We start from the raw sequence: 18718 nt of genomic DNA, 5'->3' as shown, positions 1-18718 counted from the left end.
TTGGAAAATCATGCAAAGGATTATACATAAAAACATACTGTATATATTTACATACAACAACGTGTACAATCACCATAGAAAAACAGAGAATAATACAGAGTGTAGAAACGACAGCTGTGTGTGTCGGTGTATATGTTGCTCACCATTTTTGTCCATAGAATGAGGCTCTGACTGCTTCTTGCCAATATCAGCAAAGGAGCGTACGATAGGGATACGGTTGGCCAGTTTCTTGTGGTTTTGGTGGTGGTGCTGTTTAAGCAGGGCTTCACGGATCCTTCTCCTGGCATCCTGACCCACAGGGCCGGACACCTCATGCTGATCCAGGACCATGTCTGAGGAAGAGTACACATATACGTAACTCTTTAAACAGTTGATTTTAAATTCACAAAGGCCGTGCGGCCCTGTGTGGCAGCCAGTGATGCTAAGCTGATTATCCCAACAAAAAGCGACCCACTGCTGTTGATTTAATCGCACCAAACCAGGTTAAGTTCAACAGATCTCTGCGGCAGCACAGTTTTTCGCCACAATCAGATAAAAACATTCTCTTTGCTGACCTCAAAAACAAAGACACAGTTCCCTCAGGCCTTCTAAACAGGGTCAAATCATCTTTATACTTCTGGGGGAATTCCTGCTGCCAGACTGTGATTGTAGCCATGTTGACCTGGACTCTGCCCTGGGCAAAGCTTTGAAATAGTCCTTTTACGAATTAGGGTAGACAAGATAATGTACAAAGTTAGGGTATAAAAGGAGCAAAATAATAATAATAGAATGCATGGCAAAAAAATAAATAAATAAAAAAATTAACAGCCACAAATCTAATTTTAAACAGGCAGTGAACAGAATTTTAAAAGAACTGAGAGTTGATTCAGTTAGCAGGATGGTCCTAGATGACACTGAGAGGTCTGAATAGTTCATAGCAGAGCAGTAGATCATAGCTAGATTATGGCCCCTTTACCACTAAGGGTTTTGCAATTGTCTAATGCAGACATTAATCAAATTTAACAGTTATTTCACTCATTTGTGAAGACGGAGTTGTTTGGTACATCTAATCACTGACATTTTGTTCATCATGTAGATGCTGAATTTAAGAGGCCTCAGACGGGAACCTTGGGGAACTCCACTTTGCGTTTCCTCACACAAAAGTGTCATAAAGAGACTTATTTTTACTTTTAACCATCATTCAGCCCCTAGTGTTTACCTGCGATTTCCTCCAGCGAGTTGGCTCGCATATCCAGCATCACAGTGCCGTTCATGATGCAGCTGCGAAGCTCAAAAAGACTGTGTAGAGACAGAGTGGCTACGTAGGGTTTACTCCACCGCTCACCACCATCCTCAACGTCCTCCTCAAACTTTAGCCACCTGCAAACAATACAACAAAGAAACAGATTATTGAGGTGTTAGCAGAACATGTGCATTAAAGCCTGAAATGAAATGAACGTGTAGTAGTGCGAACATCCTGAGGCGCCTTAACAACAGCCTTATGACAAAAGGTTCCAGGCAAATAGAAACAGGATCAAAGTCTCAGGTGCAACAGAGAAGAAACTCCTCAGCTGGCCACGCCTAGCCCACGTGGCCGTCTGCAGAAGTGTACCTGGCCGTCTCTTTCCATTCCGCGTCCTCGCCCTCCCTGAGGCAGATTTCGTCCAGCTCAGTGAACAGGGCGTGGGGGATGTGCTCCTCATCGCCATCCTCTGTCCCCAACAGAAACTGCACCCTCTGAGCTGGTGTGTCTGCTGCAGCAAGGGGGACAGGCGGAGGACACGTGGAGACGGAGACAGGTAGAAGACAGGTAATAAAATTAACCACGTGTACAGTAGCAGGAACTCACATCTTCCTCCTTTTGTACGAATGTGTATCGAATGTGCATGTGTTTTGCACTACACTGTAAAGTTTGGTGGAGTTGATCTCCGACACCTACTGTGCGAAGGGGATTCTCGTCCATCGTCAGCCGTGGAGTCTCTCTCCTTGGACCTCTTCCTGTGTCTGTGTCCATGATGACGGTGACGTCGGTGTGACCTCCTGCCCAGAGGAACGTGAACCCCAATGTAGAGGGTGCGGTGACCTGAAGGCAGCAAGGATGAAACCTCATTAGACTTTTTAGTCTGTCCTTCAGTCTAAACTGCTCAAGAGTAAAATAAAAACCTTCCCACTTTTTCACACTATCCTCAGTTCACGTTTTCTTTTACCTAAATTTAATAGCTTTTTTATTTATGACCTTGAAATCTGAATTATGCTTCGTGCTTTAATTTCCTTGCTTCAGGTATAGAAGGTTATTCAAATATGGATTTTTTTAGTCTCTATTATTTTCTGATACTATTTAAAGCAGCACAGAGCTCATGATGAGTCCGAGGCTTTATTTATCAAGCTTCTAAAGCAGAAACTTGACAATTCTCTACAGGGGATCCATAACGAGGGGTACTGTCCAGGGGGGTATGTGACATTTATTCTGTAAATGCCGGTATGATTTAGATTTTTAGTTATTAAAGTCTTTATTACGTCCTGGGGCAACTAACACGTGAAATACAACTACAACAAAATCCATGTAAATATAGGAATAGGGAAAATTGTCCAAAGAAACCAAAGTTGAGCAGAGAGGTAGCTGGTAGTAGAGATGCATCAGTGTAAACGACTTTGTGAAGTGCTGTATAAGTAAAGTTTTATCATTATTATTGTTCTACATTAGGGCCCTGCTGTGCTTGTACTTTAATGAAGGCCTACTGTCCTCTTTGAGGACGCTGAAATTGATTTTTAAATTAGATTGCTCTCTATAACTGGAGTCATTTTCATTTTAAATCAATACAGGACAGATAATGAAAGTGGGATTCTGAAAGGATTTTGTACGATGTGGGCACAGAGGCCTTCCTGTGACATCAGTATGCGTGCACACATGGGTGTGCGTTCACAGGGTGAGTGTGAAGATAATTTGAGCTGACTTTCTCCTTTTTTTATTGTGACTGAGCAGCCTGGATGCTGCTTCCTTCCCGCCAGCCCTCAGCTCAGTGGCCGGACACAGACCAGACTATTGGACACTGTGTTCCCTCCATCTGCCTCCTGCACCAGATGAGAGTCCAGCATAATGTGACACCTAATGGATCTGTGGCAATCTGATGCTTGGGAGTTGGGAGCTGCGAAATGGGGGAAAACAAATTGGTTGTCTGTTTTATCTGCTATTTCTTCATTTCTTTTTTTTTTTTTTAACAGGAAGAAAGCACGATGAAAAAGAACCACTGTTAACAATACATGTCACAGTTTTCACAGCTTTTATAACCCCACCTAAACTACAGCCCATTCAATCAGTGTCAAGTTTTGTTATGCTGAACACACAACAACTGGCTTTATGAAAGCTATAATTTAATCAGTGGTGCCATTTCCACTTTACCTTTCCACCTCGCTTTACAATTTACTCTGAAAGACTACCAGATCCAGATGATAAAAGCTCTGAGTTGATCAAAATATTAGTTCTATGCGCTCAGCATTTAGACTTTTCAAGAAAGTGTTTGTCAGGCTTTTCTTTGTGCTCTGGATTCTTCTCAGGTAAAAACCAAGCCTCCCTAGTGTGTTGGTAGAGTTTAAAGCAGCTTGTGAGGGAGTCTACAGAGACATCTCCTTTTGCTTCTTCAGTTAAATAAGTCATTTAATTACAATTAATTCTTCTGCAAAGACATTAAACTGATCATCAGTCAAAGATAATGCAGTGAAAGACAGAGCTCTTTGTATAAAGATATAATCGAATATTTGTTGAAAGCAATGGTTTATTGCTGACATAAAGGTTGTTATATCTGTATGTTTTCTCAAATGCTTAGGGAGAATATCCCAAGCGATTGCCTTCAATTGTTTTCACTTGCTTGGATACACAACTAATCCCATCATAGCGCACTAATCAGATTTAAGCAGTTAACAGACATAACATGAACCGCATAAGAGCACAGGGACATCCCAGCAGTTCAGGAGAGACACTGACACAGTCTCCACCAACAGCAGGCCACAGCAGAGGTTAGAAAACTAACAAGATGTCAAAATATACAGAAGTGAACTAAAGTTTCCATGTAAAGACCGTGCATAATCACAGCTTGAGTTTCCCAGGAATCTTACAGCTCTTAATTTTCTATGATGGAATGACTGAAATGTTTCTTTGTCACAAAAAAAACATGGATTTTGATTCTTTGATGAATTTAATGCAGATCATCTGGAAACAGGGGCTGCAGGATGGATTGGTGGTTAGCACCGTCGCCTCGCAGCTAGAAGGTCGGTTTTTTTTTTTCAAAACCGTATTTGAAGTTTGGAGAATATCATCTCTGTCAGAGCGTGTACTACGGTGTACGCATTTACCCAGAACTAACTGCTCTTAGCATTGAGTAAATTATGTATGCCAGAAGCAGAGTAAAGAGGAAGGACTGTTTGTGCACATGCAGCAAACTCACAATATAAGGCACAAGCCAGCAGACAGCGACAACAAGGTAAGAAAAAAAACACAAGGAGAGCGCAGTAGAGCTTTAAAGTTCATGAGTCAAAATTCACAAGTGGAGGACTTTACAAAAATAGCTCTGCTCCTCCTCCAGGCCTCAACTACTGCTGATGTCATAGGATGTCTTTTCTTCTGTTGTCACGTCTCAGTGCATTCCACTCAGTCACTGAATCCACGCAATGGTGTGTGACGTGCTGAGTTTTTGTGGTTTTCATCCCAAAGACTGAGTGTGTGGTCATGTATGTATAGCTTAACACTGTTGCTGAGGACAGCAGTTCTGATTGGCTGGGGGGGTTGTGCAGTCCTTTCACACAACTGGCTCAAATTCTGATGCAGCAGTACATTTGCTGTTCTTAAATTACTGTAGCTGCAGTTTCCGGGCAACAACCTCTACTACTTGTTGGTGGTCTAAAGCCAAACTTATTCCATAGTGCTAAGACAAAACCTCCATTCAGAGATCATACAATACTTAGATCTCACTCTGGGAAGCGGTTGTGATAAAAAAACAAAACAAAAACAAATACCCTGACACGGATGTATTTCATGTGGTACTGTTGGGATAATTCAGCTATACATATTCAGAGTGGGAATCAGTGATCGAACAGAATAATGACTCAGAAAGCCCCACCCTGCAAGCTGACAGGATTTATTTTGTTTGGGTTGTTGTGCATGAAACCCCAGAAGTCTCCCTTTGTGTTTCTGAGACGATCATGACTACACTGTACTTCCATTGTGGAAACACTGAGCCATGGTGTTGACTGTTTATTTCACTGATGATGCGTCTGAAGAGCACTGTATGGACATGTTAACAATGTCATCACCAGATGTGTGATTGTATTTATTTGTAATTTCAAAACACAACTGTCAAAAGTCAGTATTTCTTAACAGCTACAGGAGGAAATGGTGCATTTGTTGGAGACTACTTTCAGTGGCGAATGAATCCATATTTAGTGAATATATCAATCGAGCTAATATTACAGTTGTCCTCAAATGTATTCAGATCCTTCCATTAAAGAAAAGGCTAAATTTACAATAGTCAAATAAATAGATACTGAAAAAAGTAATAATAAATAAAAATGTGCTAAATTATAATTTAGTGAACTAAGACACTGCTTTTGAATTGTGGTTGAAAGAATTTTTTTTTTTTAAAAACAAACAAAACTGTCCTGGATGAATTCAAGCACTTTGCTGATGAGCAGTGGTCCAGAATACCTGTCAACAGGTGCACAAGTCTGACTGAGAGCTGCAGAAACACCTGATGGCAGTGATTGGCTCAGAGGGCTGTTCAACAAAATATTAGTTTACGGGTCCCATCATGTTTGTTTGCTTGTTTTTTTGTTGTTGTTTGTTTTAAATATTTCTATTGAACCACAATTTAAAAGCAATGTCATGATTTTCATCCATCCATCATCTAAACACCGCTTAATCCTCACTGGGTTCGTGGGGGGCGGAGCCTATCCCAGCTGACTCAGGGTGAAGGCAGGTTCACCTGGACAGGTAACCAGTCTATCACAGGGCTACACTTAGAGATAGACAACCAAGCACACTCACATTCACACCTACGGACAATTTACAATCACCAATTAACCTCAGCATGTTTCTGGACTGTGGGAGGAAGCCGGAGAACCCGGAGAGAACCCACGCTGCACGGGGAGAACATGGAGACTCCACGCAGAAAGATCCCGGGTGTCCTCACCGGGACGCCAACTGGGGACCTTCTAGCTGTGAGGCAACAGTGCTACCAACTGCACCACCCTGCAGCCCCTGATTTTCTTTAGCTTTTTTATTTATTATTACTTTGTCAGTTTCCAACTTATTTCAGTGACAGCTGTTTGTTTCCTTCTTTAATGGGAGGGTGTGAATACATTGGAGGACGACTGCATCTTAAACAGACAGTACAGTATTAATGTGCTACATGTTGATTTGTCACAGGTAGGACAATTATAAAATAGATACATTATCACTAGACTCTTTAATTGCCCCACAACTGCTTCACATAATTTAAACTGCAACATGTAGATATAAACCAATTCAGGATTGAGACTTCAGGCAGGTTTGAGTTGGAGCAGTTTGGTGTGAAATACCTTCAGACAATTTCCTTCTCCTGCAGGCTGCTGACGCAGTGTTAGTGTTGCCACAGCAGCAGACAGAGAGACAGGAATTACAGAAACCATTTCCCAGGGACCAGGGTCCTTGAGATGAAAGTACCACCTGAACAGCACAGTGTCACAATCAAAGAGTGACATCTTTGCCGGCTCCCTCATCCCAAGTTGCCTGGCAACCAAATTCAGTGGATGCTGACGGGGGAATCAATTCAGTGACAGCTTACCTTTTGAATGTACTCATGGTTTCTATTATTTGAGCCTTAGGAACTGTGACATTTTCCATCTAAATGTAGTTTAGTTATGTCTTCTCTGGGTGCAACATTTTCTTTTTTACACTTCATTCATTCTAAATCTGTCATATTCAGTGTGTTCCTGAAGTTATTCTCTGAAAAGGTACTGCAACTTATTTAACTGTACTAAGTTCGGTTTGGCTCGTTTTGCATAATAACATCTACATTACCCAAAACGGCTTTTAAGTGAGAGTGTATTTTTCCACTTCAACTTTCCAAAATCTTGTTTTTTTCTCTTTCACTTTTATAACATGTCACTTATTCAAGTCTCTCTGAACATGAGAGCTGACAACACTGTTGATGCACTCATCTGCGACACCTTCAATTGTTACAGTGCAGTTAAAGCTTCAGTTTAGTTTTTAGTCTGAAACTAAGTGAGACTTGTTCCACACCACCTGCATCCTAATCTATTATCTGCATAATTCAGCCAAAGTATTTAATTTGAACTCTTTTCAGGTTATCCAGTTCAGCATTAAAGTCAAGGTTTAAACCTGATAATGACACAATTATTTTGGATTTTAGCAACATGGTGCTGGTCTTATCTCTGTAAACACATGTGTCCACTATTTGGTCTTTCAGATTCAATTATATTTTAGCCATATCATAAAACTAGTTGCAAATCCTTTTGGGTTAAACACAGAAAAACCCAGTGATAGCAGGAATAACTGTCATGAACTACTTTTTGAATGTGTTTTTAAATATATTTCTCTAATTCTTTATATTTGTCTGTGTACTTTAATATTCATTTTAAAATAAAACAAATGGGGAAAAAAATCTAGTTTATTTTTTTAAAGGAGAAACTGCTCAATAAACCTATTTCTTTGAACACCATTCTTGTCTATACAGGATGCTGCTTGTTGCAGAAATTGACATCTCTGTCTCTTTCATCATTTCTGAAATGCTGATGCAAACAGATGTTCAGAGAATAGAGCCTCCGTTGCTCTTTGATGCTTCAGGACTCACATCAAAACCTAATATCCATTTGTAATGATTTGAACAGGTGGACGGATTTCTGTGTTTCTTTAGAGGAGCACGCCACTGATTTTTGAACCTAAAGACGTCATCGTAAAGGCTTGGATGCTACAGGTTTTGTTTAGCTGGGGATGTGGACATTTCGAAGACATGCAATGCTGCTGAGCTGCATTAGGAAATAGGAAAGTTCCATATTTTTGGAGCCACGTAGCCCACATTTGGCAAAACATGAGGATATTTTTTAGCCGGAGGTGCATCAAGTAAATGTTGAGTATCACTTACCTTCTAGTTCTTCCTTCTCAAAGTTGGTGTTGAGCATGGAGCGCGTGCCCCCACGGTCCACCACTGCCTCCTCATCAGTTCTCTACAGGAGACACGTGCAGACAAGAAGTCACACGAATTGTTTTCATGTAGATTTATAGCCATGGCACTCAAAGTAACAGTATAGAGGTTGACATGACCACTTAATCAGAGTTAATGTTTAATGTAAGTACATGCAGATGACACTTATTTACAGCGCATGTCCATCAACAGTAAGAAGCTCTCTGTCCTTACTGAAGCAAATTTTCCCCTAAATACTTCAAGTTGTTGCATAAGAGCACGCTAAACACTCCGCCGCCCTCCCACCCTTTCTTTCTGCCTCGTGAGAGGCCGTGTCCTGAAATACATACACACTAAAAACCCTCAGCATTATAAGGCTAACTTCCAGCGACTGTCACCATGGCAACAAAAGGCAGCCAATCGCAATTTGGAAAAGCCACACTCATCTTCTGAGTGCCAGATTACACTGTTTTTGAGTCATGGTTTTAACAAGAACGCTTCATTGTGCATAAGCTGTAACTCATGTAAACGCTCCGCCACACACACGCGAGACGAGTTTCTCGGGGACTGGGAGCAACTGCACGCGCTCAGTGGGAAGAGAAGGAACAAGGACTGGTGTTAATGGATGCAGCACAGTGCTTTTCTGGTTATTCCCTGCTATAAATAGCTCTGACCTTGAAGAGAAAAAAAAAGGACTGGTCTTTGAATGCTTTTTAATATTCAGGAGAAACACTGGCTTGTTATTCATGGTGTTTGCAATTGTTTTGAACAGCTGCCTGCAGGCCATAACAACTTCGATTGGACCCTCCACTTTGCGATCAACTTTTATCAGCTCTAAATATGTGCGACTTCAAAAACAACCCTTGCTGGGTTCAGTAGTAACATGAGGTGGCACGTATCCGTTCATTATCATTTAAGCAAGTAAGCAATGATATACAGTTTCCTGCAGCTGTTTCTATCAAATCAAAACCTTCCTGATCAGGGAGCCGCATGCCACTTACTCCAGGCAAAAAACATCAGAACAATAAGTTGTCATAGTGACGCCTCCTCCATCACCTACTCCCTTTCTCATGTACCTCTGACTCTGTCCAGTCGGTGTGTGTGTGTTTGTTGTGAGTCCAGTGTTTTTTGCTTAGCGCTTGTGTTATGTGGACATCCTCTGTGAATTTGCTGCAGGTCGTCTGACTGTATATTGATCCTGCTGTATAGGTCATTAGTGTTCATTAGCAGCAACACTGATGCTTGCCTTGTTTTTCCCACATAAGTCATTGACATTTCAAGGGGAATAGCACACTTCTTACACTATATTCAAGTTTCTAGTTGCTCTGTTGATTCAAAATATGCATACAAAATAAAATCAAGAAATAAATTACGATGTCAGATTATAAACTAAGACATCCAACAGTGTGTAAAGTGGTTCAAATTAGCTCAGCTGTAGCATCAGTGATATGCTGTAATGACACCTTCTGCATAATGAGTGTGGTACTTTAAAGATTGAGTATGATATTCTGACCCAATACACTTTTTTTTGGGTCAAATTTAGTATTTCCACACAGTCTGCTGTTGCTCAGTTCTGCCTGTTCACTAAAACTAATTTGATGGCTCTGCAAATGGGAAGAAAGTGACTGAGACTGATCCACACGACACTATTCCAGCTAGTCACATGTATGCTCAGAAGAGTGCCAATGAGTCTGGAGGAGAAGGAGGCGGTGGGAGCATCAGGGACAGCAGATCTTGCACATGCTACTGTATATAAATGAACTAACGAGCTAAATATCAACACTCTGTAAGACGATTTCCACACTCCCCCTTTAGAGCCCTTCTTCTAACCAAAATATACTTTATTTGAACAATGTCCAAGCAGTTTTTCATCCATTTGCTGAAGAAAGAAAGAAATTCTAACAAGTTAAATGCATTTTCTTGTGGGGAAAACTCTGGCAGACACAATTAATTATTCAAAGCAGAGTAATCTAAAATTGCTTAATGCCTGGCTGGAGGTAATCTTTTAGTATATTCTGATGCTGTTGACTTTACTTTCACTAAAGTAACATGTAAACTTTAACTTGTGTTTCCAGACTATGGGACTGTCACTATTCCTAAAGAAACAGATCCAAACACTGGTGCCCCTACTTTTCCATGTCATTTTTCTCAGGTATTTTCTTATCTTTTCTTTTCTACTGTATTATTGTTCTTTTTTAAAATGTTCTCCTTTCATCATGCACATGTAGTGATGTGTTTTGGAGACTTAAATACTACATAAATGTTCTTATATACCATATCTACAGTATAAAGCAGTTGTAGGCAGTCAGGGCCAGCAAGGCCTTCTCTGCTGGCCTAAACTTCATCAGAATCACTGACTTACGTTGTAATATTTTCCCATTAATCTTTTAACTTTACTCCCAACAGTCTATTCTCTTTATTCAATGGCGTGTCTCTGGGCTGTGGTGCTTCCAGCAGTGGATGTTTATATTAGAGTGCTTTTTAATTTTTTTATCCAATCATATTTCAACCATCATGTGTTTCCAGGGTCACAGAAATCTGCCCTGAGGGCCCTGTAGCTTAAAATGCATTGTCATGAAACTGTTGCTTTAACCAATCAGATTGAGAGTTGGTGGTCCCAGTTAGCTGGCCTACGATGACGCCAGCACTTCCATGTCCTCTGATTGGATGGTCAGAGAGCTTAGCCAAAGCTAGCGGTTCCTGTCTGTAGCGACCTGCACAAGCTAAAAGTTGATGGTGAATTTCGTATTAATAGCTGGGTCTCTTTTTGAGTTAAACAAGCAGAAATTCTCAGCCCTAACGTGAACGAACACTTATGGCAGAAACACGACTGGACAGACCCGACTTTCAGAATCAGCCTCCATGGAGCTAGAACAGGACTTACTTTTGGAACTGAAAGGAGGATTTAGGATTTATATATATATATATATTTGTTATTTTATTGGGTTAATATTGATGCTCCTGCTCGGTATGATGCATGTGGCGCTGCTGTGGCTGCAGTGAAAGGAGACTTGTTGAACTGTTTTAATTGGGTTTCTTGTTTTAGTAACGACATCCATTCCCGCTACATGAGATAGTTGTCTGCGAGGCAACGTCCTGTTATGCTGTCTTTCTGTATAATATTGCTGGTTTCTATAGCCATGGCATCATAATGATGGTATTAAGGCATGGTTTGATTCAGGCCACTGGTATTAACGGTATATGTCCCCAGAGACGACACCTTGACATTTATATATGAACAGTGGCTGATACACATCGGACGTTTTTCTACTCACGAGAAGCTGCAGAAACTAAACTTATGTAAAATGTGTAATGTGAATGTGAATCTAGAAAAGCCCATACAAACTTTTTTCTTTATTGAACAATTTTCCTGTATCTTTAAGCCCCAAATGTCCTTCAATGCACTTCGCATGACTGAGAAATATAAAAACAGTGGATCAGAGTACATCATGGACGAGATGCAACAACATTCAGACAGCAATACGGAGAAATCCATCTCCCATTGTCCACACAGCATGAAGGACCTGATGCTTGCTGTGGTCTCAGTTTAAGGACACATGCTGTCAGCCTAAATGCTCTGATTTTGCACACTTTGCATTATTGGAGTTAAATTTAAGTATCAAATAGCCTGAATATACAAACGACTTGAAGGTGTGGTCACATGAGATTTCCGGTCAACAAAATGTATAATCTTGATATGATTGGATGGTACAGCATTAGAGGTTATATTCAAACCTTTTCTCAACTGTGCCTTGAAAAGAACAAGTGTGTGAAAGGCATGGACAATAAAATAAACTGACGTATCACCTCACAGCCTTTCTAGCCAGTCAGGAGGATGTGAATCGCCTTTTCCAAACTCTTTGCTCAAACTGATTAATTTTAAATACAGTTCACTAACCCATCTGCAAAAGTTTTGCTTCTCAGGAACAAAAGACCACACTGTACTGTAAATAACTACATACACAATAATATAGGAGGCTTATGGTACATTGTGACAAGTTACCGGTGATTAATGCTGCACATTGATCTCTGACTATTTTCAGTGTCTCTATAGAAAGATAAAAACCTAAAACCTTACAATGGTGTACATCTGTTATGCTGGAATTATTGGAGGAAATGTACCCTATAAACTCTCCAATATGTCCAACAGTGGGCCTCGTGGCAAGGAAGACAAATTGTTTCTGTATAGACAGCTGGCTTGAAGACTATATTTGGTATCAATGGAGCGAGCAGCATTGGTTCTTCCAGATCTGGGCAGTGGCCAGATCGGCTCTTTGAGTCTAATTATGTCAGCTTTGAACAAAAGGCCATAATGATCATTTTATGAGCATATGTTGATGTTCGAACTCTGAGTCGATCTGTGTTTCTACAGACATTTTGGATAATCTTGTTTGAGCCTCATCATGACACAAGGGTTGGGATGGTATCCTTCCTACCCCTCAAAATATGAAAATGTGTTTGGGCTTTCTGGGACACATGGTTGGAAGATCGGCATCCTGCACCATCTGGGTTACAGCTGTGATCCAGTCCAGCTATCTCGGTCTCAGGGGCAGTCTACAGGGGTACCAGGGCTGTTGCTATAAGCCATCAAGTTCTTGTACAACCACAGTGAGAGCTGTGTTCATATTCTTATTATATGGTACAACATGTGTTCAGTGGGTGGTGGACTCGCCAAGGTTGTCTCCCATCCTGTTTGTGATATTGATATTAACTGATGGGATACTCACCTGTAGCACTGAACCGTGGGTAGTCACCAAAAGACTGAATAACTGATCCTTAGGGCGGCTAGACTCAGTCTTAGAGACAGAATGAGTAGCGTGGACATCTGGAGCAAGCTTGGAGTAGAACTGCTGCTCTTTTGCATTGAAAGAAACAAGGTAAAGTTGGTCGTTTTCAATAGATTTTCTGAGCATGACCAACTGTGAGTATACTGAGAACTGGCTGGAGGGGGTTACATACCTCATCTGGCCTGGAAATGCCTTGAACCATAAGGAACTGGAAAACATAACTGAGAAGAGGGGGCATCTGGAATGTCCTACTTAGCATGCTGCCACTGTCACCCTACGCTGGATAAAGTGAAGTAAATGAACTGATAGATCCTGTACTCTCAGTCCTGAACTTCGTCCCAGTGGAGTGAAGTTGGGCTCCTGACCTGTTGTTGCCTCGCCAGCCTCACAGTCCTGTTCCATTGCTATTGTCTATTTGTTTATGCATTTGTTTGATTTTCTGTCACTCTCTACCCTGTCACTGTTTCTTTGCTGTGTTTTCAATCTGGAAAACCACAAAAAAAATCTAGAGATTAGGGAAAAGCACTGTTCGTACAACACTTTCACTCTCTCTCTCACACACACACACACACACACACACACACACACACACACACACACACACACACGGACAACCATGTGAGAAACACGCCAGTGCTTCAAAGAGTTGCGTGGACAGATGCTGAGAGCTGGCATATTGGGCTTACTGTAGATATTAACAGAGCGAGTGCACTTACTCACACAGCCATCATCAAGTCCCTGTACACACAGACTTCTCTAGATCTCGCCTGGCAGATGGTTAATGGCAATCTGAAACACTGACATTTTCTCAATATGGTAGTTTTGTCATTGTCCATGCCTCGGCATTCCAAGTCGCTCCGATCCAACCACTGTGAGACCAATCACAGTCAGACCTAAATGAACGATAGGCAAACTACTGCACTAACGGATGTATTTCTTGTGTTTGTTGCCCTCATGGTAGTCAAGGCAGCAGAGATGTGAGTGTTTGTGACAGGCCTCAGAAAGAAGCAGAGGGTTGACTCAGGGCTGGCACTGCTGGTCAGCCCCGCAGGTGATCAGGGAAGCTCTAGTAACACATCGTATCCTCCTGTCCACCACCCATGAGAATGCCGCACATCTAAATAGCACAAGAACGCAATTTTAAGCCCCAGGCATGAGTAGAAAGCTGTCAGCAACAGGGTGAGGATTTTAAAACCACTGTGTGTAATCTCTTTTGTCAGTCTAATACGTGACTAACACAAACTTTGATCTTGATGCTCAAGTCCCTTGTGTCTTACATCTGGCCTGCATTAGCGCTTACATGACAGGCAGACTGTAACACCTTTACCTGAGTTTCAGTCACCAAGTGAAACGAAACAATACAGCTATATTCACAACAAGAAAACGTAAGCTGTTTACTTTGTGGTCGATTAATTCATCGCATTGCAGTGATTCAATAATTTCAACCAGGCGGGTGACATTTATGGTCACCAGTTCCACTGAATTCCTGAAAAACAATCTTCATTTGTTACCTTCATCTTGGCCATGAAAAATAAGAAATCACAACACCTAGGTAACCCTGATACATCGGGTAGCTATGGGCCGATACTTGCCTGTCACAGATAAATTGGTATTAGCATATATTTTGTTCCATATTTTTACACAATATTATACAGAAAAACCAACCCAGGATGTAGATATAATACCAATATCTGATATTCTTTACTCTGTATTAAAGTAGTATCTACTCTGCTAGATATTGCACATCACTGCAATGAGGAAGAATTGCTAACTTTTTTATTTTCCACCATGGTTATGTTTAGATAGTCACAGTTCTTATTTATAATCTGTTTAAATACAGAAATAGTCCACAGAAACACGCACATGACATTTTGATTATTAAAAACCTCCATCTTTCCTTAACTTTAAATAAATTCACTCCTTTATCTCTGTCTGTTTTACTTGTTTACGCGTAACAATGCTTTGTCTATCTGATAGATATTTAAGTCTGATGCTGCGTTTCTCTCTGTCCCGTCCCAAACAAAGCTCTGCCCTCCTCACTATGACAGATGAGCCAGAATCTCCTGCCTACAGGTCCCTGTTTCTATTTATAGACGCCGGTTTCTCTGCCTCGTGGTGCTGACCCCAGACCAGCCCAGAGAATCGCATCCCGGCTCACTCAATCTGGGTTGAGATTAATCTGCAAGCCTTTACGGCAGGATAAAACCTTGTCTCTGACCATGGGATCAGTGATAGAGGGCCCTGCACGCTGGGGAGAATTAAATCAGCCGTTTCTCGGTTGGTGTGTTGGTTGGTGATGGAGGCTTCGGGGGGGAACGGGAGCCGAGAGCACGTGACCAAGACTCCAGGGGAGTCGGGATGGGAGCGGTGGAGGAGGGGTAGGCATGTGACCGGCATGATGAACAGATGCGCTCGAATGTAACATGAATGTATATTGTGTCTTTATTTGTTCACCTTGAAACGTTTGTTCCTCCTTCTATCTCAGGGTATTTAATTGGATTCTCCGTGTACATAGATTTAGACATACCAGTTGTTTGTACAGAACATAGCATGCAGAGCTTCACACAAAGCCGAGCGTGCACACAAGGACACACATCATGTATAGGCTCGCTGATGTACACAGTGGCGTGATGGGGAGTCGCAGTGTGGATGAATGAGCAACACACAGCAGAAACGGAGCGAAAGGCTTCAGGCCTGGACGCGAACCGAGGAACAGAGGATGTTCTGATGTCACACAGTGTTAATTGTGAGTGTGTGTGTTCATGTGTGTGTTCATGTGTTGGTAAGCAGAGCATCATGACCTTCAGCAGAGAGCTTTGACATTGGGCTTCGTCTGGTTCTGATTTAATGTACATTCTACTGATGTGTGCAGAAGAGTTTCAAAGTCAATAACGTGCACTGATCCTCCTGAGCTGGACTATCTATATCTGCAGTATGTAGGTAAGTATGTTATGCCAAGAATGAGGTGGAAGTTGTGACTTATGTTTCTACACAGGAGACGGATCACAAAAAAGACCAGGTTCTTCTTCTTATAAATTAAAGGTTTATTTGATGTTTAGTGTTCCCAGTGTGCTAATATTGCCGTACTTTGTGTTGTATGACCAGCAGCATGTGGAAGCTAATGTTTAAACCTGATACTGTGGAATGTTTTGTTTTTTTAAGTTATTTTTTTGTGCCTTTATTTGACAGCAGTGAGAGAGAGAGAGAGAGAGAGAGACAGGAAAGTGGGGGAGAAGAATGGGGGGAGGACGTGTGGGAAAGGGCCATGAGCGGGATTCGAACCCATGACCTCCACATGAGGCCTGTAGCCCTGCACAGGGGACACCAGCTCCACCAGGTGAGCTGTAGCGGCGCCCACACTGTGGAATGGTTTTAATGAGCAAATTTGATGACTACATTGTTCTCACTGTGATATTTAAATAATTGACTCATTTCCACCCGTCAAATAAAAATGTTATAATATTAGATACTGGTGCAGCATAACACAAGTATTATGAGTTTAAACCTTAAATCTCAGCTAATCTGCTGCATCAGGACCATGTGGGTGTGGCCTGATCAGATCTGACTGATGGTGATCAAAGAAAATCACCAGCTATCATCAGATTTTGATCCAAATGTTGTTAAATCCCGACTGGAGCACTGACTGGCGCCACTTTAAACAAGTAAGAAAAGCACAGAGAAAAAGAAACACCTGCAAAGTGAAGTGTTTGTATAAAACAATATCACTTATAGTATGATTGATTTTTAGCTTTCTCTCAGGCTCGAACAAATCTTCCTCACTATCTTGTTCATATGTGCATTAAAAAAAATGTGGATTTAGCTGCAAATGCCAACCACAACCTGTACAAAAACAGGAACGCACCACTGCATATGTGAAAAACAGCTACATAAATCCAACCAGCAGACAGTATGTGCCTAGCAACAGCCTGAATACGGCCATTTGTGACACTTTTATTGAGGACACCTTGACCTAAAAACGATTCACACGACACAGTACAGCAAAATGACCTCTGAAAACCTGGAGTCCTAAAATCCCTCACTGCTGGTAAAGATAAAGATAAACTTTATTGATCCCACAGTGGGGAAAGTTCCCTGTTACAACAGCTCCAAACAAAGTGTACAGTCAGTGCAGAAATAATTTAATTTATAATAGCCGTGTTCCACTCTTAAGAACAGATGTCCATGTAAATAGTGGAACTACAAGAACATGTTCCCAAGCAGTTGGAGCCATGGACAGGTTTCACATAGGCTGATGTATTATTTGTGTTTACTAAACTGCGCCTGCCTACTACGCTGATCTAACCTGCACACTACCAATTGCGCTTAAAAGCTGGCAGCTGCTGCCAAGATTTATTGTACACACAGTAAACACAAAGGAGGTCATCCTTAACCCATTCATCCGCTGGCTGTGAATGCCTGAATCCACACCACAGACTGTGCGGTTTGTGTCCCAACCACTTTTACTAATGAGTTTGATTTCTGACATTGTTGAAGACCAAGTGATTGACCCAGAAGGAACAACAAAGCCACAGTGTCAGTATGACTGGGCAGCCATCTCACATGCTTTTGTGAAAACAACTGGTAAGAACTGGTAAACATCCATCCATCCATCCATCCATCCATCATCTATACACCGCTTAATCCTCACTAGGGTCGCGGGATAACTGGTAAGCAGAAAAACAAAATAAGTGGGAAACTATGAAATGAAAAACGATGCACTCACTGATCTTAACAACTGTAGCTACTGAGTATTCATCGTTTTGTTTTCCACATGGGACGAGGGAGGGAAAAAATGTCTGCTCTACCTTTAGCTTAGCTTAATCTTGTACACAACATCTTGTGTTTGTGTGTATTTGCTGTTCCAAAAATAAACCTGGCCAACAGTGAGAGTGACCTGCTTGAACTGACGGGATGCTTTCTGAACATCCTGCTCCAAAAACATCGCTCTAACAAGACCGATTCCCCGACGTCTTACAATTACAGCTCCGCGTTTTCTCTACAACGCACAACACTTTCCAACTGACTCTGACCTTTGTGTAACAGTGCAGCTAAAGGTGAATGCCACTGGATTGAAACTCTTAAAGTGACAGCACAGTCAGCGTTGAGTCACGTGTAAATCACCCTTCCGAATGTGTAACCGTAACTCAGGTTGTCGCAGCAGTGTACAGCCTGAAAGAGATGGAGATTGCTGAGTAGTGCTGTTTATATAAGGAGGACACCTTTATTGACGACCAAAGATGTTTTCACATAAAGGAGCACTTAAACAAGACTATCCTTCAGATGAGGTGCACCATTGTTTTTGAGTTAACAAATCCCAAGTAAGAACAGCAGTAAAAGCTCTCATTAATATTAATAGTGCGTCTACTTCCCATCTAGTAGTCAAATATGTTTTGAGTGTTTAACACAGTTTTCGTCCTCCCTGCTACCTACTGGCATCCCCTCTTCTGTCACATCTCAACCTCTACTGTCTTTGTTGAAGTCTTGATGAGCTAATATTAAGGCTCCAGTTCAAAGGGCTCAGAACTACAGTCGTAGCCATCAATGAAGGTGACTCACTGGGGGCTGTCATCACCGTCACTGTTCTCAATTTAGGCCGATGCAAAAAATGCTTTAGACGGCACAAATGAAACACAAGCTGCTACTGGCTGGTAGTGTGTTTTTAATATATTTCATGAATTTGCAAAGGGTGTATGTTCAAAGTGTCCACATTGTGCATATTTCCAGGTTGCAAATTGTATTTTGTGGGTCTACTATAGTATGTTTACAAGTTTTAGGGTT

At 41.5% G+C, this 18718-nt stretch overlaps 2 protein-coding genes across 3 annotated transcripts in view; one reads left to right on the top strand and one right to left on the bottom strand.

Moving 5' to 3' along the window:
- The window catches only part of LOC103359857 (sodium-driven chloride bicarbonate exchanger-like), a 47775-nt gene that overhangs the window by 19283 nt on the left and 9774 nt on the right, over positions 1 to 18718 (bottom strand). The window contains exons 3-7 of the mRNA XM_008285409.1: positions 8115 to 8196; positions 1919 to 2062; positions 1592 to 1730; positions 1199 to 1359; positions 144 to 332 (exon numbers count right to left, since the gene is read on the bottom strand). Of these exons, the coding sequence (XP_008283631.1) occupies positions 144 to 332; positions 1199 to 1359; positions 1592 to 1730; positions 1919 to 2062; positions 8115 to 8196 (715 nt within the window). The remainder of the gene's footprint in view (positions 1 to 143; positions 333 to 1198; positions 1360 to 1591; positions 1731 to 1918; positions 2063 to 8114; positions 8197 to 18718) is intronic.
- Positions 1872 to 18718, top strand: part of stk24b (serine/threonine kinase 24b (STE20 homolog, yeast)) — a 41511-nt gene continuing 24664 nt past the window's right edge. For both annotated transcript variants that reach the window (XM_008285410.1, XM_008285411.1), the window contains exons 1-3: positions 1872 to 1884; positions 12197 to 12202; positions 12504 to 12513. The gene's annotated coding sequence lies outside the window, so the exon portion shown is untranslated. The remainder of the gene's footprint in view (positions 1885 to 12196; positions 12203 to 12503; positions 12514 to 18718) is intronic.

The sequence above is a fragment of the Stegastes partitus genome, unplaced genomic scaffold (assembly GCF_000690725.1).
Source record: "Stegastes partitus isolate 25-593 unplaced genomic scaffold, Stegastes_partitus-1.0.2 Scaffold401, whole genome shotgun sequence".
NCBI classification, from domain to species: Eukaryota; Metazoa; Chordata; class Actinopteri; family Pomacentridae; genus Stegastes; species Stegastes partitus.
Note: the sequence above shows the minus strand (reverse complement) of the source record. Positions and strands in the feature narration are given on the sequence as shown.